A 15195-nucleotide genomic window follows, 5' to 3' on the forward strand; every position below is an offset into this window, starting at 1 on the left:
TAAATTAAATACAAGGGATCGAGTAAACAATACCTTTGAAGAAACCTTTCTTTATGTATTTCCCTCGATCGAACTTGAAAGATTCGAACAGCACGAGCGCAACGAGCATTAGAAAATCCTCGATCACCAGCAAGTAAAACTTGATCTTCGATCCTCGAACAGAACTCGACACCACCACAAAACTCAATCACATAGACTTGATACTCGATTGTGTAGCAGAAGGCACTATTGTATAGTGAATTTGATGCGATCGTTTACTCTCTTGACAAGCAATCTAAGGCCTTATTTCGTTTAGTATGAAATTCAATAATGAGAAAAACCATTTTTCATCTTTATCCCTCAATTGTCATAAACCATTTAAAACCACCCACTAAGGTCAGTTATTGGAGAAAAAGAATATTAATTATCTCATATTAATAATTTATAAATAAATACAATAACTAACTTATCATTTATAACCTATAGTTTTAATATTGCATCATATGCAACATATAAACCATAGTTCTTTTTCTCTTTTATGGCATTTAATATAAATCATATTTATATTAATTCCTCCAATCAAATAATGTATCAAATACATTAAATCAATTATATCACGTATAATTGAATTAGTCTAATTATATCATATATAATTAAATTCTCTCTTGTTAATTTGAACATTTCAAACTAACCCAAAAATTGATTCTCAACTTGAATCCATTAAGCTACCAAGGGGACCTTATGAACTTGTAGCTTGAAGCTCCAACGGTACGTGAATAACTGACTAAACTTTTTAATCATGATATCCACCATCCAATAATTGTCGGACACTCCACTAAAGATCGACAGCTACACTCTTCGCACTACAGATATATTTCTATATCCATTGGATATAACCAATCAACAGTGTGATGACCCTTCACAAATCGCTCGTAAGTACAACTAGGCCAATTTACTGTTTTGCCTCTGAGTTACATTTAACTCCTTAAGTACCACCGATTCCTCTAAAAACAATAGGTCATAGTCCCACTATGACTAAACCCTTCTTGGACCAAGAGAAGGTATGACGCCACATTGTTCAAGCTCCGGAATTAGCCCTTAAGGGAGCAATTTATCTACTTACTCCTACTTCGGGGAAGGAGTGAATTTTGTCTTGTGTAGCTGAGTTCCCAGCTCCCCAATTAGATGAATCCCCAAAGTGGTAGGTTTGAGTCTGCGATCTGGCCACTCTCACCCTTGCAAATCAAAGGACCGCCCTCATAGGCAGGAGTTCACAACTCACTCAAGATTAAGGTCATGTCACGTATAGTCATCCTAGTGAAATGAAAGTCTCAATTATGAATGACATTATATAACGAGATTAAACATTTCATGGTCCGGTCTTATACAAACTCCTTTGTATAGAGTATCCTCGTTCGCATATCTAATACACGAATGATCAAGATTAGATCATTTGTAGCACTTTACAACATTTGTAACACCTACAAAGCGGGCCACACTCATAATGTCATAAGGATAAGATATCCCTCATTTATCCATATACTACAGACCATTTAGGTTTATCACTTAAAGCACGATCCACTTGTATGTCTCTACATACATGCTTAAGTTACAACTATAACTATGGATCTTAATTTATTGGTTTGTGGTTAATGCAACTAAAATATCTTATATTTCATAGACTGAAGTGAATAAAATATCTCATAATATAAATCACAAGGTGTTTGTTCATACAAGTGTTGACAAACTATAGGACCCTACGAGATTTAGGACATCAACCCCAACACTTAATGCATAGCTCCACCTCTCATCATATCTTGTAACCTACAAGTGCCTGAGATTGGCGTTTAAAATATAGGTTTGTTCTCTTCCTTAAGAAATATATAATTGATTTCTTATACGACAAACACTTTCTTAAAAATTCTTTTGCTTTATAGAGCATTTTCATCTTTTGCCCCTACGGGTGTCATGCAGAATCCATCTACGAGCAAGTTGCCCTTCACGACTAAACTCTTATCGAAGCATTTAAGCATTAAGTTTTTCTTCCTTGAGCTTAGATAGCAGAGTTTGGGATGCGTAGGTCTTGGTTATTTACTTTCATTTTGGTTTACCCCCATGGGTGTCATGTGGACATCTAACTATGAGTAAGTTGCCATTTCCAATCTTAACTCATATTATGCTTGGGTTTTTCCCTTTTGCATTGATAGTGGAGCTTGTTATTATGTCCGAACTATATATTTTTTTGTATTTGTTTTTTTTAATTAAATAAAATTATGAAGATTTTTATAAACTAGAAAACACATCACTCGAACTTCCCCCACCCCTAAATTTTGAAGGTTACCAAGGTCCTCATTACTGAAAAAAGAACTATAAAAATTCCTTAGAAATTTCAAAAAGAGGTTTGGGGTGAGGCTTGCACGCATGAGAAATAAAAAATTTGTTTCATTTGGTGAGTTTTTTTAGTTTGATTTCTAATGCCTATCTTAAACATGTAAGTTATCAGATATTAGTGTTATCCTTAAGGTATCAAGGCTTTGACACAAGACACAAAAGTAATAAAGGAAAGACAAGAGAAATATTAAAGACAAACGCAAGGATCAAAATGATGTAAATTATCTACGAACCTAGCGCGTCATCCCTACATTCAGGTGCAGGGTCTTCATCTATGAATCTAAGGGGATTTATCAAGTGTTGTGGCAAGGGAGGAAGGGAAAACATTCCCATCAAGACTTGGTTGATGTACTGCATCGTGAAGTTGAACTGGTCTTGACTCTTTTATGTTTGTTGATGTAGGTAGTCTTTTAAAACAAAATTTTGGCATTGCAGAGTCGCCAATAGCACGTGTAATTTTTCCATGGATACAGCTAGGGGTCTGATTTGTGCTTGGATGAATTGTTTGAGTTCATCCATGTTCGTCTGTGAGATAGGAGGTGTTGGTGCGTTTGATTGGAGTGGCTGGGGTTCATGCATCTCCCCAGCTGGGCTATGAGTGATGTGGCCATTGCTTGTTCCCAACCCAGTTGGCTCATAGATGGTTGTTGGAGGATCAAAGGTGGAAGGTAAGGTTGAGCTTAGTGTGGAGCATTGTGGGCTTTTTGTTTTGCCAACCTGATCACTATGGGTTTCATCTTAGTGCGTTGGATCATATGGTTCATTAACAGGAGATATTAATCTTAATGGAGGGAGAGGTAAGTTAATGTCCACAATGCTGGTGTCCTCATATTCTAATGCCAACTTAGCTTCAAATTCTTGTTCTTCTAGTGAAGCTTCATTGCTGGGTTTTTCTTCAGAAGTCTTGACGCGTCTCTTCTTTGTCGCGCGCTTTGGAGGCTGGGGTTTCGAAGTCATAGGCTTGGAAGGCAGGTTTGGCTGATTAGGTGAGCCTTGAAGCAGACACATGATAAGCTTGATATCCATTAACCCGTCAACCTCTTCAAAGTCATCCTTTAGAGGGATGTTGACACCTTCGTATAACGCACAAATGAGCTCGAGAAGTACAGTTGCACACGTGGCTTCTCTTGATAGCTTTAATTTTTTCTACTATGATTTTTCCTATGTCAAGGGGGATTCGTTGCATTATGTAATAGATAGCCAAGATCCTTACCCTTGATACTGTTTCTTCATGTGTTGTGAGTATGATACGATTCTTTATCAAATACAGTTGTAGGTTGGCATCAGAGAGAAGGTTTGTGGGAGCCATTGTAATGATGCCCATTCTAGAAATGTTCCATGAACTCCCAGGCTTGGCTACTACTCATACCGCATCATCCGGTTGGTTTGGAGTTGGTTTTTCAATGATGTGGTTACCCTCTACATATGGGCTGTCTTGGCATCGAGCACTTCATTGATAATTTTAGAGGAGAAGCGAACAACACTATCTTACACTAACGCCGTGTCCCTTTCTTCATCGAAATCACTGCTGTAGAATGTGTGAACAAGGTGAGGCCAATGATAGAGTAAACTAACATGCAGCAGAAGAAATTAGAATCAATAAGCACTCTAATTACATTTAATTTGAATTCTAAAAGCATGCAAAACAGTTTTATGCTAAAGTAGGTTTCAAGAATGCAATTACCTTTGATGGAAAACTTTGATTCTTGCTCCTCTCCGTGAATTTGATCTCCAAAACTTCAGTGGACCACCATAAAGAACTTCTATACTATCCTCTAACTTAGATTTGAGAAGTGGAACTCAGAATTGGAGCCAAGTGTGTGAAGGGTTGGAGAGAGTTTGAAGGGTTTCAGATTTTCCAGAAGCATGAATAATTCAAAACTGAAATTCAGCTTATTATCAACTCTATTCATGTAAACACGTCCTTAGCTGCTAATTGACACTTCAATTAGCACTAAGTAAGTGGAAAATATGGCTGATTTGGTTGAAGCCTCTCCAATTGAAGGAAAAACTTGGAAAATTCAAAGTGGAATTTTCATTTTTCCAATTTTTCCAATTTTAATTTTCATTTGATTTTTAGTAAAATTTATTGAATTTGAATTTCAATAAATGAAATAATGTTTTATTTATTTAAATAATTAATTAAACTAATTTAATTAATTAATAATTTAATATCAAATATTAAATTAATAAATTATCTAATTAGACATGAATCCTATTCATGTAATTTTAACATTTAAATCAACATTTAAATGTTTTAAACTCTCCAATTTTGTTCATTTTTCACAAAATTAAACGTTTTAATTGTATTAAATACAATTAATTAAGACGCTAATTAAATTTGAACACTTCAAGTTGAAAACCCTAATTTTGAATTTGAATATTTCAAATCCACTCTACTCACTAATTCAAGATATAATTTTATAAACTAGTAAAGGGACCTTATGGACCTATAGACCATGAGTTCCAACGATTTGAGATTAATTGGCTAAACATTTTTAGACCAAATTAATCAATATTCGTTAACTATCGAGACATACCATTATAGCTCGATAATTGTACTCTCTTCACTGTAGATATATTTCTGTCCATTTTAATCATAATTAGTAAGTCGATCCTTCACAGGTCATTCGTATTTATTGTTAGGTCAAAATTACCGTTTTACCCCTGTAAATACATCTTGCTCCTTAAGCTTCTACTAATCCTCTATTGAATAATTTGGTTTATAGTCCAATCTATAAACCATGTCTCTCTCGATCATGAGAGGGCGGGGCCCCATTGTTCAAGACCAGGAATCAGTGCTTAAGAAAACAACCTATATGCTAACCCTAAATTGGGTATGAGTGAATTCTGTCTTGCAAAACTATGTTCCCAGCTATCTATCCAGTTTTATTCCCAAAATGGGAGGCCTATTGAGCAGTGTTGTTGAACTACTCCCACTTATGCAGATCAAAGGATAAATCGAATAAACAGGAGTTCATAGTTAGCTCATGATTAAGATCGAGTTACCCTAGGTCAGTGAGTTTAAAATAATCAGTTTTAACAGTAAACGGTCGTTATAAAGAAAAGTGACTATTTCAGGGTCCAGTCTTATGTAAACTCATTGCATAGGACGCCTCACTCACATGTCTCCACATGAATGAATTTAGGATCACATCATTTGTATTAGTATACAAAATGGGCCACATCCAATATTGTTACCAGGATGAGGTACCTAATCTCACCCATATACTTATAAACCATTTTGGCTATATACTAAACTTGATCCTCTTTTATGTTGCCACATAAAGTTAAAGTATTCATATTATAACCATGGATCCTTTTATTGGATTTTTAAAACAGAATGCAATATCAACAACAATTTATTGAATAAATACTCAATAATACTTTTATTGAATAAAATACTCAATAATACTTTTATTGAAAAAATAGAATATGTTAATAATATTTACGAACTGCGAGTTTAGGACATTCCAAACAACTAGATCCTTGATGGGCCTACACAAAGTTGACGCCAACCTATTGCATCGATGGTATGAGTAATGTATCCTAGAAAGGGGTTGTGTTCTAGAAAGAAGCCCTTCTCTACAAGGATATCGTTGAATTGTCACTTCCTCCCCCTTATTGGTTTGGGTGACGTAGTTGTCATCCCTTTTCTTTTCTTTTCACCTCTCTTGTACTTCTCATCCTCTCGGGTTAATGCCCTTGCTTCCTCCTCCAACTTTCTTTTGAGGGTTCTTTTCCTTTGTCCTTGTCGTGCAGGTCTATATTCCTCTAGCCTACGTTCAAGCTCACTTGAATCAGATGAGTTGTCGTCTTGTGTTGCAACCAAGGACCGGTTACAATTTCATTTTCTTCCTCTTCTTCTTCTTCTTATTCAAATATAAACCTTCTTTTCCTTCATGAAGGTTGTACTAAGAGCCCCTCATTCACATCTGGTAGATGTGATAATGATGCGTTAGGGCTAAATCCCTACATTCTTTCTTTAGTTTCTTCTTCTTCAGCCATTTCCTCTTCTAACATTATGGCATAATGGTCAGCCTTGTCCATCTCTTCTTCTATTGGTCTTGAGGAATTTTTTATCCTCTTCCTTTCAGGCTTGTTTTCAGCCAATGCGTTAGAAGCTTCTTCACACATCATTTGCTCCATTTCCACAATTGCCTTTGGTCAAGGCTGGCTAAAATTAGTCCAAAGACCTCTTGTTCATCTCTTTGAGCCAGCTCATTGAAGTCAAGTTATATAGTGGGTTGTGCAGTTGGTTTAAACGCAAGGCTGTTGGAACTTGGTGGTTTACTAGATAGTGGTGGTTGTGTAATAAGGGGAGGATCGGAAGGTGTATACGGCAAACCAAGTGAGGATAGGGGGAAGAAAGAGCCACCTCAATTGCGAAAATAGTGGCTAAGGCTTGACGGCTAGGGGAAATGTTGGATGAATGCCAGGTGATGGAGCAGTTATAAGGTGTTAAGGAATGGAGTTGTGTATCGGTATGCTAGGTGTAATGGTTGTGATGATTGGTGGAGGGGTTGGCTTCTTATAAGGTTTTGCGGTAACTGTTTTGGCAGGGCCTTTCGATGCAAGTTGCCTCATCGGTTTGGATGGAGTTAAGGACTTGGGATGTTTGGCTTTTGGAGAGATTAAAGGTTTGGGTTTTGAGAGGGTTTTGGAGGAGGTGGACGGTCATTAGGAAGTTTTCCCCGACATTGTTTGGGTTGATGGTTTAGATTGGCCGGTGGCTTTTTGAAAGGAAGCTGAAATAAATGTCCGTTTAGTTGGGGCAGTGTGTTTTGGAGGTGGAGATGGCGATGATGGTGGTGAAGAGGAAACAATGGAGAAAAAAATAAGCTTATCGAGCTATCTTCAACGAAGCTCAGTGACTCGTTCTGACTATCTGAAGCGGCTGACATTGTTGTTCGGGTGAAGAAGCTTGAAAACTCTGAAGAAGATGATAAACATGGAGTGAGAAAATGGTGAGGGGACGGGAAAATGGTTTTAGGGTTCGAAAAATCAAAGAAGGAAGAAGAAGAAGTGGGGGTTTGACCCCTTTTTATAGAGAAATGCATGAAAAGAGGGGGGGTGGGGGTGGGGGAGGGGAGGGGAGGGACGAACGTGAAAGGTGTCACCTGCATGTGACGTTATGGTTGTGGCTTAAATGTGATTTTGAAGAGACGTGCCTAGAGCCACCCAAATACTTGAGTGATCTGTCTCCCCACGTAACGTCTTTTCTACTTCTAACGCATGGGAATGCGTTGGCCTACTTTAACGCCCCAATTTCAAAAATCCACATTTGATTTTTAAAGCAACCATTAAAAATGATGCAAGGTAAACATAAACATGAAACAAACTAAAATATATATATATATATATATATATATATATATATATATATATATATATATATATATATATATATTATTTAAACAAGAAAAAAAGAATGCATGGTATATATAAAGCAAAAAGAAAACATAAAAGAGGAAACGTCCCTAGAATATATGTCTGTTTGCATACAGGGACTACTTTGATGCGAGCTTCAGGTAGACTCGTGAGTTCAATGGATGTTTTACAACGTTCAACTTTCCCTTCAAAGTATGTCTTGACTCTTTTTCCATTTACTTTGAAGGAATTTGTGCCATCCTCTCGAGTAAGCTCTACGGCTCCGTGAGGAAAGATTTCCTTGATAACAAATGGTTCGAACCACCTGGATTTTAGTTTTCCTGGAAACAAACGTAGACACAAGTTAAATAGAAAAACTTTTTTGCCAATGAAAAGTTCTTTCTTACCGATGCGTTGGACATGCCAACGCTTGGTATTTTAGTTATATATCCTCGAGTTCTCATATGTGTTTAGTCGTCATTTGTCCAACTCATTGAGTTTCAACTTTCAATGTTTTTCTACGACTTCCAGGTCTAAATTTAACTTTTTAACTGCCCAATATGTTTTATGCTCCAATTCTATGGTAAATGGCAAGCTTTTCCAAAGACCAAGGCATAAGAAGACATACCTATTGGCGTTTTGAATGTAGTTCGATATGCCCAAAGTGCTTCATCCAGTTTCTGTGCCCAGTCCTTTCTTGACGCGTTGACCACTTTTTCCAAGATCGTCTTGTTTTCTCTGTTAGAAGTTTTAGCTTGCCCGTTCATTTGTGAGTGGTAGGTGTAGCCACTTTGTGCCTAACATTGTATTTAACAAGTAATCTAGAAATAATGTGGTTAATAAAATGTGTACCTTTGTCACTTATCACCACCCTGGGTGTTCCAAAATGTGTGAAGACGTACTTTTTCATGAATTTTGAAACCATTACCACATCATTCTTTGCACAAGTCACTGCCTCAACCCACTTAGACACGTAGTCTACTACTAGTAGAATATATTGCTGACCACATGATAGAGGAAAAGGCCCCATGAAGTAGATGCCCTAAATAGCAAAGAGTTCAACATCGAGTATGTTATTGAGGGGCATTGCGTTCCTTGCTGAAATATTGCCCGTGCATTTGGCGTGGGTCACACTTTAATACATACTCTGAGTGTTTGAATAGAGTGGACCAAAAGTATCCGCTCTGAAGAACCTTTGCAGTTGTCCTTTGTCCTCTGAAATGACCTCTATAGGGAGAGTCATGACATTCATATAATATGTGTTGTACTTCAACTTTAGGGACACACCGATGCATAATTAGACCTGGGCCTTTCTTGTAGAGGAATGTCTCGTCCCAAAAGTAGAACTTTCTATCATGCACAAGTCATTTCCTCTATTGGGCATTGAACTTTTCTGGAAACTGTTTCTTGGTCAAGTAATTAACAATATCGGCATACCATGATTCTTGATCTTCAACCTTAAGCAGGCGTTCATCAGGGAATGCGTCTTCAATTTCAGCCTAACCCAAACGTATTTCCTTATTCTTCAATTGCGATAGGTGGTTAGCCACCTGATTTTCTGTTCCTTTTCTATCTTTGATCTCCAGGTTGAATTTTTGTAGCAGTAATACCCAACGAATGAGTTTAGGCTTTGTGTCATTTTTATCCATCAAGAATTAATAGCAGAGTGATTGGTGTAAATGGTTACTGACGCACCAACCAGAGAAGCTTTCAATTTTTCATCGCAAACACTACCACCAACATTTCCTTCTCATTAGTTGGGATTCAGTGAGTGTCTTGGACACATAAGAAATAGGATGTATCATGTTTCCCTTCTTTTGGCTTAGCATCGCTCCAATTGCTACGTCGCTTGCATCATACATTAAGATGAAGGGTTGCATCTAATCTGAAGCTACCAATACCGGTGTTGTCGTTAATGCATACCTTAAAGTCTCAAATGCTTGTTGGAATTCTTCATTGTATACAGAAGGCCTGTTCACTTCTGATAACGCGTTCAGTGAATGCGCAATTTAGGAAAATCCTTTGACAAACCTTCTATAAAAGTCTGCGTGGCCTAGAAAGCTCCTCGGAGCCTTTATGTTCGCAGGTACAGGCAATTTTGCAATTACATCAATCTTGGCTTCATCTACTTCCAACCTTGCTTTAGAAACCTTGTGCCTAAGAACGATGCCTTCTGTCACCATAAAGTGACACTTTTCCTAATTAAGTGCCAAGTTCGTTTCCTCGTATCTAGCAAGGGTGGCTTCTAGGTTGTTGAGGCAGGTTAGGTAGGAATCTCAAAATACTGAAAAGTATTCCATGAATACTTCAACAGAGTTTTCAAGAAAATAAGAAAAAATAGCCATTATGCATCTTTAAAACATCCTTGATGCGTTGCATAGCCTAAAGGGCATGCATCGGAACGCGAACGTTCCAAAGGGACATGTGAAAGTAGTTTTCTCCCGGTCTTCAGAGGCAATTAGGATTTGATTTTAATTGAAATATCCATCCAAGAAGTAGTAGAATTCTTTTCTGGCTAATCGATCAAGCTTCTGGTCAATGAAGAGGAGTGGGAAGTATTCTTTCTTAGTCGACGCGTTCAACTTTCTATAGTCCATGAAAATTTGCCATCCAGTAATAGTTCTGAATGGAATTAACTCATTGTTGTTGTTGATCACCATAGTTTTCTTTGAAACACATTGTACTGGACTTATCCAGCTGTTATCAGAAATAGGGTAAGTCACCCCTGCGTCGAGCCATTTAAGAATTTCTTTCTTTACTACTTCTTTCATTATGGGGTTGAGTCTGCATTGGGGCTCAATAGATCCTGTCTTCCCTTCTTCCAATCTGATTTTATGCATACAGTAAGACGGGTTGATCCCTCTGATATCAGCACGTGTAATTGTTTCCAGAAAGCATTTCAGATGATCTGGTAGAGATTTGAGCTCAAGCGTTGGTGACTTCTCTAGAGATGGGAGCGTTGGTTTTGACTGCCGATCATCCAAACTTAGCGGCTCGAACTTCCTCATGCTTTCGCTCAATGCATGGACCTCATAGACTTGGTCCACTTCTTAGTCTTCTTCCTCAGATAGTTGAATTGAATCAATGAGTTGACAAGATTTTGAATCGTCTGGGAACTTCAATGTGTTTAACACATTAAATTTTGTTTCTTGGTTATCCACACGCATCATTAGTTCCCCCTTGTGCACATCAATTAGCACTTTTTTTATGGCTAAAAATAGGCATCCAAGAATGATTAGGACATCCTTATCAGTTTCATAATCCAAAATAATAAAATCTATAGGGAATATAAATTTGTCAACTTTTACTAGAACATCTTCAAGGTTTTCTTCTAGGTAAGTAATTGATCTGTCAGCGAGTTGAAGTGTTACTGTGATAAGCCTGACTTCACCAATCCCAAGTTTCTTAAAAATTGAAAGGGGCATGAGATTGATATTGGCTCCCAAATCACACAATGCATACCCCACATCTATTCCTTCTATTGAACATGGGACAGTGAAACTGCCTGGATCTCTTTGTTTTTCAGGAATTTTACTGTTGATCAATGTGTTGCATTCCTGTGTTAATGCCATGGCTTAAAGCTCGCGAATCTTTCTTTTCTTCGTCAAAATATCCTTCAAGAACTTCACATAACTAGGCGTTTGCTCCAATGCTTTAATGAGAGGAATATTGATGTGTAATTGTTTAAGGACCTCAAGGAAGCGTTTAAACTATTTATCGTCATTCTTTTTCTGCAGGCGTTGGGGAAACGGTGCATTCAAACTCACCTCAGGTTCCCCTGCGCTAGATGTACTTGGTTGAGAATGACTGACAGAGCCAGTTACTTCTTTTTATTGATCTCTTTAAAATGTCGTAGTTTTTTGTGGTGTATTTTCATACGTTGAAAGATGATGATATTTTCTTGGGCTTCTTTTCTCTTCTACCAACAGTTTACCACTGTGCAATGTCACTGCCTGATATTGCTTCTTTCTGTTATTATTTCTTGGTGCTTCATTATTACTAGGCAATGATCCATACAACTGAATCTTCAGCTCGCTAGCAATCTGCCCAACTTGATTTCTTATCAATGATGCTGGACTTTTCAACAACGCATCATTCTGGGCTATATGTTCTTGTAATAGGTTTTCAAGCGGAGATGATGAGCTCGACATGCTTCCCCATCTATTAAAAGATTGATGCTGAGGCTACTGCTGCATGGGCTGGAATCTAGGTGGTGGCTCTTGCCTATGCTGTTGACGTGTTCCAGATTGGTGCTGATCCTGTTGGTGACCTCCCCAAGAAAAGTTAGGATGATTTTTTCATCCAGAGTTATAAGTGTTTTGGGATTGGGTTATTCTTGATGAAACAGACTAATTGCGGATTTTGAGAGCAATCGTTATAGGCGTGAGACTCCTCACAACCCATACACCTTACCATGGGTTGTGTGTGTCTCTCTGTTGCACACTCTGCATTTGTGCTGCATTATTCATTGTTATATTTTTCAGCATGTTTGTCATCGCAGTTATTTGTGCTGAAAGAGTGGCTATTACGTTAGTGTCTATCACATTATGTAGTCGCCTCCTACTGTCTGTTCTTGAGATGTAAGCGTCGTCAACCCGTTCCATGTTGCGTTTGGTAATTCAGTCTAAAATTTCCTTCGCCTCATTATATGATTTAGTCATAATGCCGCTTGAGATGCCTACATCTGCTGCCATTTGGGAAAGTCTATTTAATCCTCCTAGGAGGTTTCCATTTGAACAGTTAGAGGTAGCCCATGGTTAGGATAGTTTTTGACCAACCCTTTAAATGTCTCCCATGCGACGCTAAGTGTTTCAAATTCTCCTTGTTTGAAATTCATAATCTCCCGATGCCTCCTTACGTTAACTGTGGGGGGAAAGTATTTTTGCATGAATTTCTCCACTAACTTGCCCCATGTTGTTATTTCACTTGGCTCTAAAGAGCTTGCCTATTGGTTGGTGTCATCATTAGGATCTTCGTCATAGGCACCTTCAAACTATGCTATTTTCTGTAGCATTTGAAGCATGACAAATTTCATTTCGAACCTTGTCCCGTTAGGCGTCAGGTAGATGATCTCAGGCGAGAAATCATATAATAATGGTGGTGCATATTCACGCATTCACTATAAGAATTTTGGGTTTTAATGTCGGTTGAAAAAAGTAAATCAGATGTATAATGTCAATTTTGTTTTTCTTTTAAAAAGCAGATCTTTAATGTCGATTTTAAACCGACATTGTAGGGGTACATTTAATATCGATTTTAAACCGACATTAAAGACTCACTTAGTTTTTCCCTCTTCACTCTCCCCCTATTTTCTATTTCCCCCCCATTTTTTTTCATTTTTCCCTCTTCACTCTCTCCCTATTTTCCTTTTTCTCTCATTCTCACACTTCCTTCTTCAGACCCTCTTCTTTCTCACTTCTCTCTTCCAAACCCTTGCCAATAGGTAACGTAACCCGCGCCACCATGTAACTAGTGCATATCTGTCGTGGGGTAGATCTGGCTTCCGTAGTTGGATGTCCACATGACACACGTGGGGGCAAGCCAAAATGAAAGTAAGTCACCAGGATCAACGCATAGACAAATGACCGCAACTCCACTGCCAAATTAGTATGAGCCTAGTCTGAGAAATAGTGCATTGCTCGTAGTTGGATGTCCACATGACACCCGTGGGGGCAAGCCAAAACGAAGGCAAGGCACTCAAATCAGCACGAGGTCAGAAAAAAATAGCAATGAAGAAAATTTTTGTGCAAGGATAAAATCATTTGACACCTCGGTAGAAAATTTTCATTTTGAAATAAATCATGCGATGTTCCGGAATTAGTAAAGTCCTTTTGAAAGTTAAGCTTACAATCCCTAGGTCTTAGAAATATTTTAAGAAGAGACTTGAATAAGAATTAAGGAAATTCAGGTATATAGGATTTGAATGAAGTATCCTTGAGAAGTCTAGAAAAGAACCTTGCGGTTAACTTGCTAAAGGAATCTTTAGCTTATGCTTGAGGACAAGCATTGTTTAAATTTGGGGGTATGATAACTGGCAGAAATGCACGTTATCATAGTGCTAAGTTTTTAAACAATATTGGATTGTGTTGATGAAATATGTTAACTTGCGTCCATTAAGCATCAATTTCATAATATTGCGGTCGCATGCGTTCAGCGCATTAGAACAGTTGATTTTTGTATTTTTGTGCAAAATGTGTTAACGCAATGCAAAGATTGCGATCATAGGAATTCATTGGTCAAGCGCAACTTCACCGCAAGGCTTTGCGTTGATCGTGCTCGCAAACATTCGCCCGAGAAGGATCACCGCAACTTGGTCAGCGCAACATGGTGGGCACATCCGGCTGAAGGGATAATTAAGAGCGATGGGACAGAAAGCTGATGACAGTCGTATCCAAATTAAGTTGACAACCGATAATGGTCACAAAGTACATTCAGCTTTATTGATGACAATTATTCGGCACATCAGTCAGGAATTAAAGTTGTCCCATCTGTACAACCAGGAGAGAGAAGCCGCCTTTCACCATGGATACTCTATAAATACCAAGGGCATTCTTCAGAGAATGGGTTCACCGTTTTTACAATCTTTTGCTCCACAAGTTCACGCCTCTGTCCATAGTTCCTCTTTCATTTTAAGGCGGACGCGAGGGAGAAAGTTGTGCCGGTAGATCGTTCCGGTAAGCTTGAGAGAGCACCAGAAGCTTCAAGGATAGAGAGAGAGCCGAGCCTACGGAAGCGGGATCATTTTTAGAACAGAATAGAGATTTCAATGTAAAAAGCCTCGGTCAGCAGGGAATTGCTACTAGGCTCTCTACCTTTAACTTCGATTGACATTTTGTACTCAATTCATTTATAAGAATGGAATTTCTTTCTCTATATTTGTTCACTCTCTGTTATTCACGCATGAGTAGCTAAATTATGTGAATGGGTTTAGAAGTATTTAGCTAGCACAATTAGGGAATCTTCATTCTTTGCAATTATCTTGTTTATGTATGCTTCATTCGTCCATTAGAGATACTCGGGAGGGTAGTCTAAGGACAGGATCTAGACTTAGGAAGGTCAGGTTAGAATCTAGACTCGGAAGAGCCAGATTAGAACGCATAAACAAGAGATAGGCGCTTAGGAATGAGCACTATTTGTTATCAACGCATCACATGCATCCTAGAGATAGGATATGATTGTATGCGGTCACCTTGCTTTCATGCATTTTGCATCATTGCATAGGACAAGAGTAGAGAATTAGGGATAAGCTCTATTTAAACTTTTACATTCAACACATGCGTCCTAGACTTAGGAGCATCATATTTACATTGGAAAATGACTTGTTGTGCATGGTGGTAACATGATTGCATGATCTGACGCATTCTCGAGTAACGCTAGCTAAAGATCTTCTCAACCTGTTCATCGTATACTCATTGCATCTATCAATGCAACTGTCTTTTCTTAAATCCGCCACCT

General features: G+C 38.1%; 1 protein-coding gene across 1 annotated transcript; it reads right to left on the bottom strand.

Moving 5' to 3' along the window:
* Window positions 1-10790: 10790 nt before the first annotated feature.
* LOC120090578 (uncharacterized) lies at window positions 10791-11312 on the bottom strand. The gene has a single exon (XM_039048306.1). It carries the CDS (start codon window positions 11310-11312, stop codon window positions 10791-10793), a length of 522 nt encoding a protein of 173 aa, XP_038904234.1.
* Window positions 11313-15195: the final 3883 nt, after the last annotated feature.

Source organism: Benincasa hispida, chromosome 11 (assembly GCF_027475165.1).
Source record: "Benincasa hispida cultivar pf3 chromosome 11, pf3_genome.v1.1, whole genome shotgun sequence".
NCBI classification, from domain to species: Eukaryota; Viridiplantae; Streptophyta; class Magnoliopsida; order Cucurbitales; family Cucurbitaceae; genus Benincasa; species Benincasa hispida.

Bases quoted from the DNA above. Each gene is read 5' to 3' on its own strand.
- LOC120090578 (XM_039048306.1), bottom strand. From the start codon at position 11,312: ATGGCATTAACACAGGAATGCAACACATTGATCAACAGTAAAATTCCT.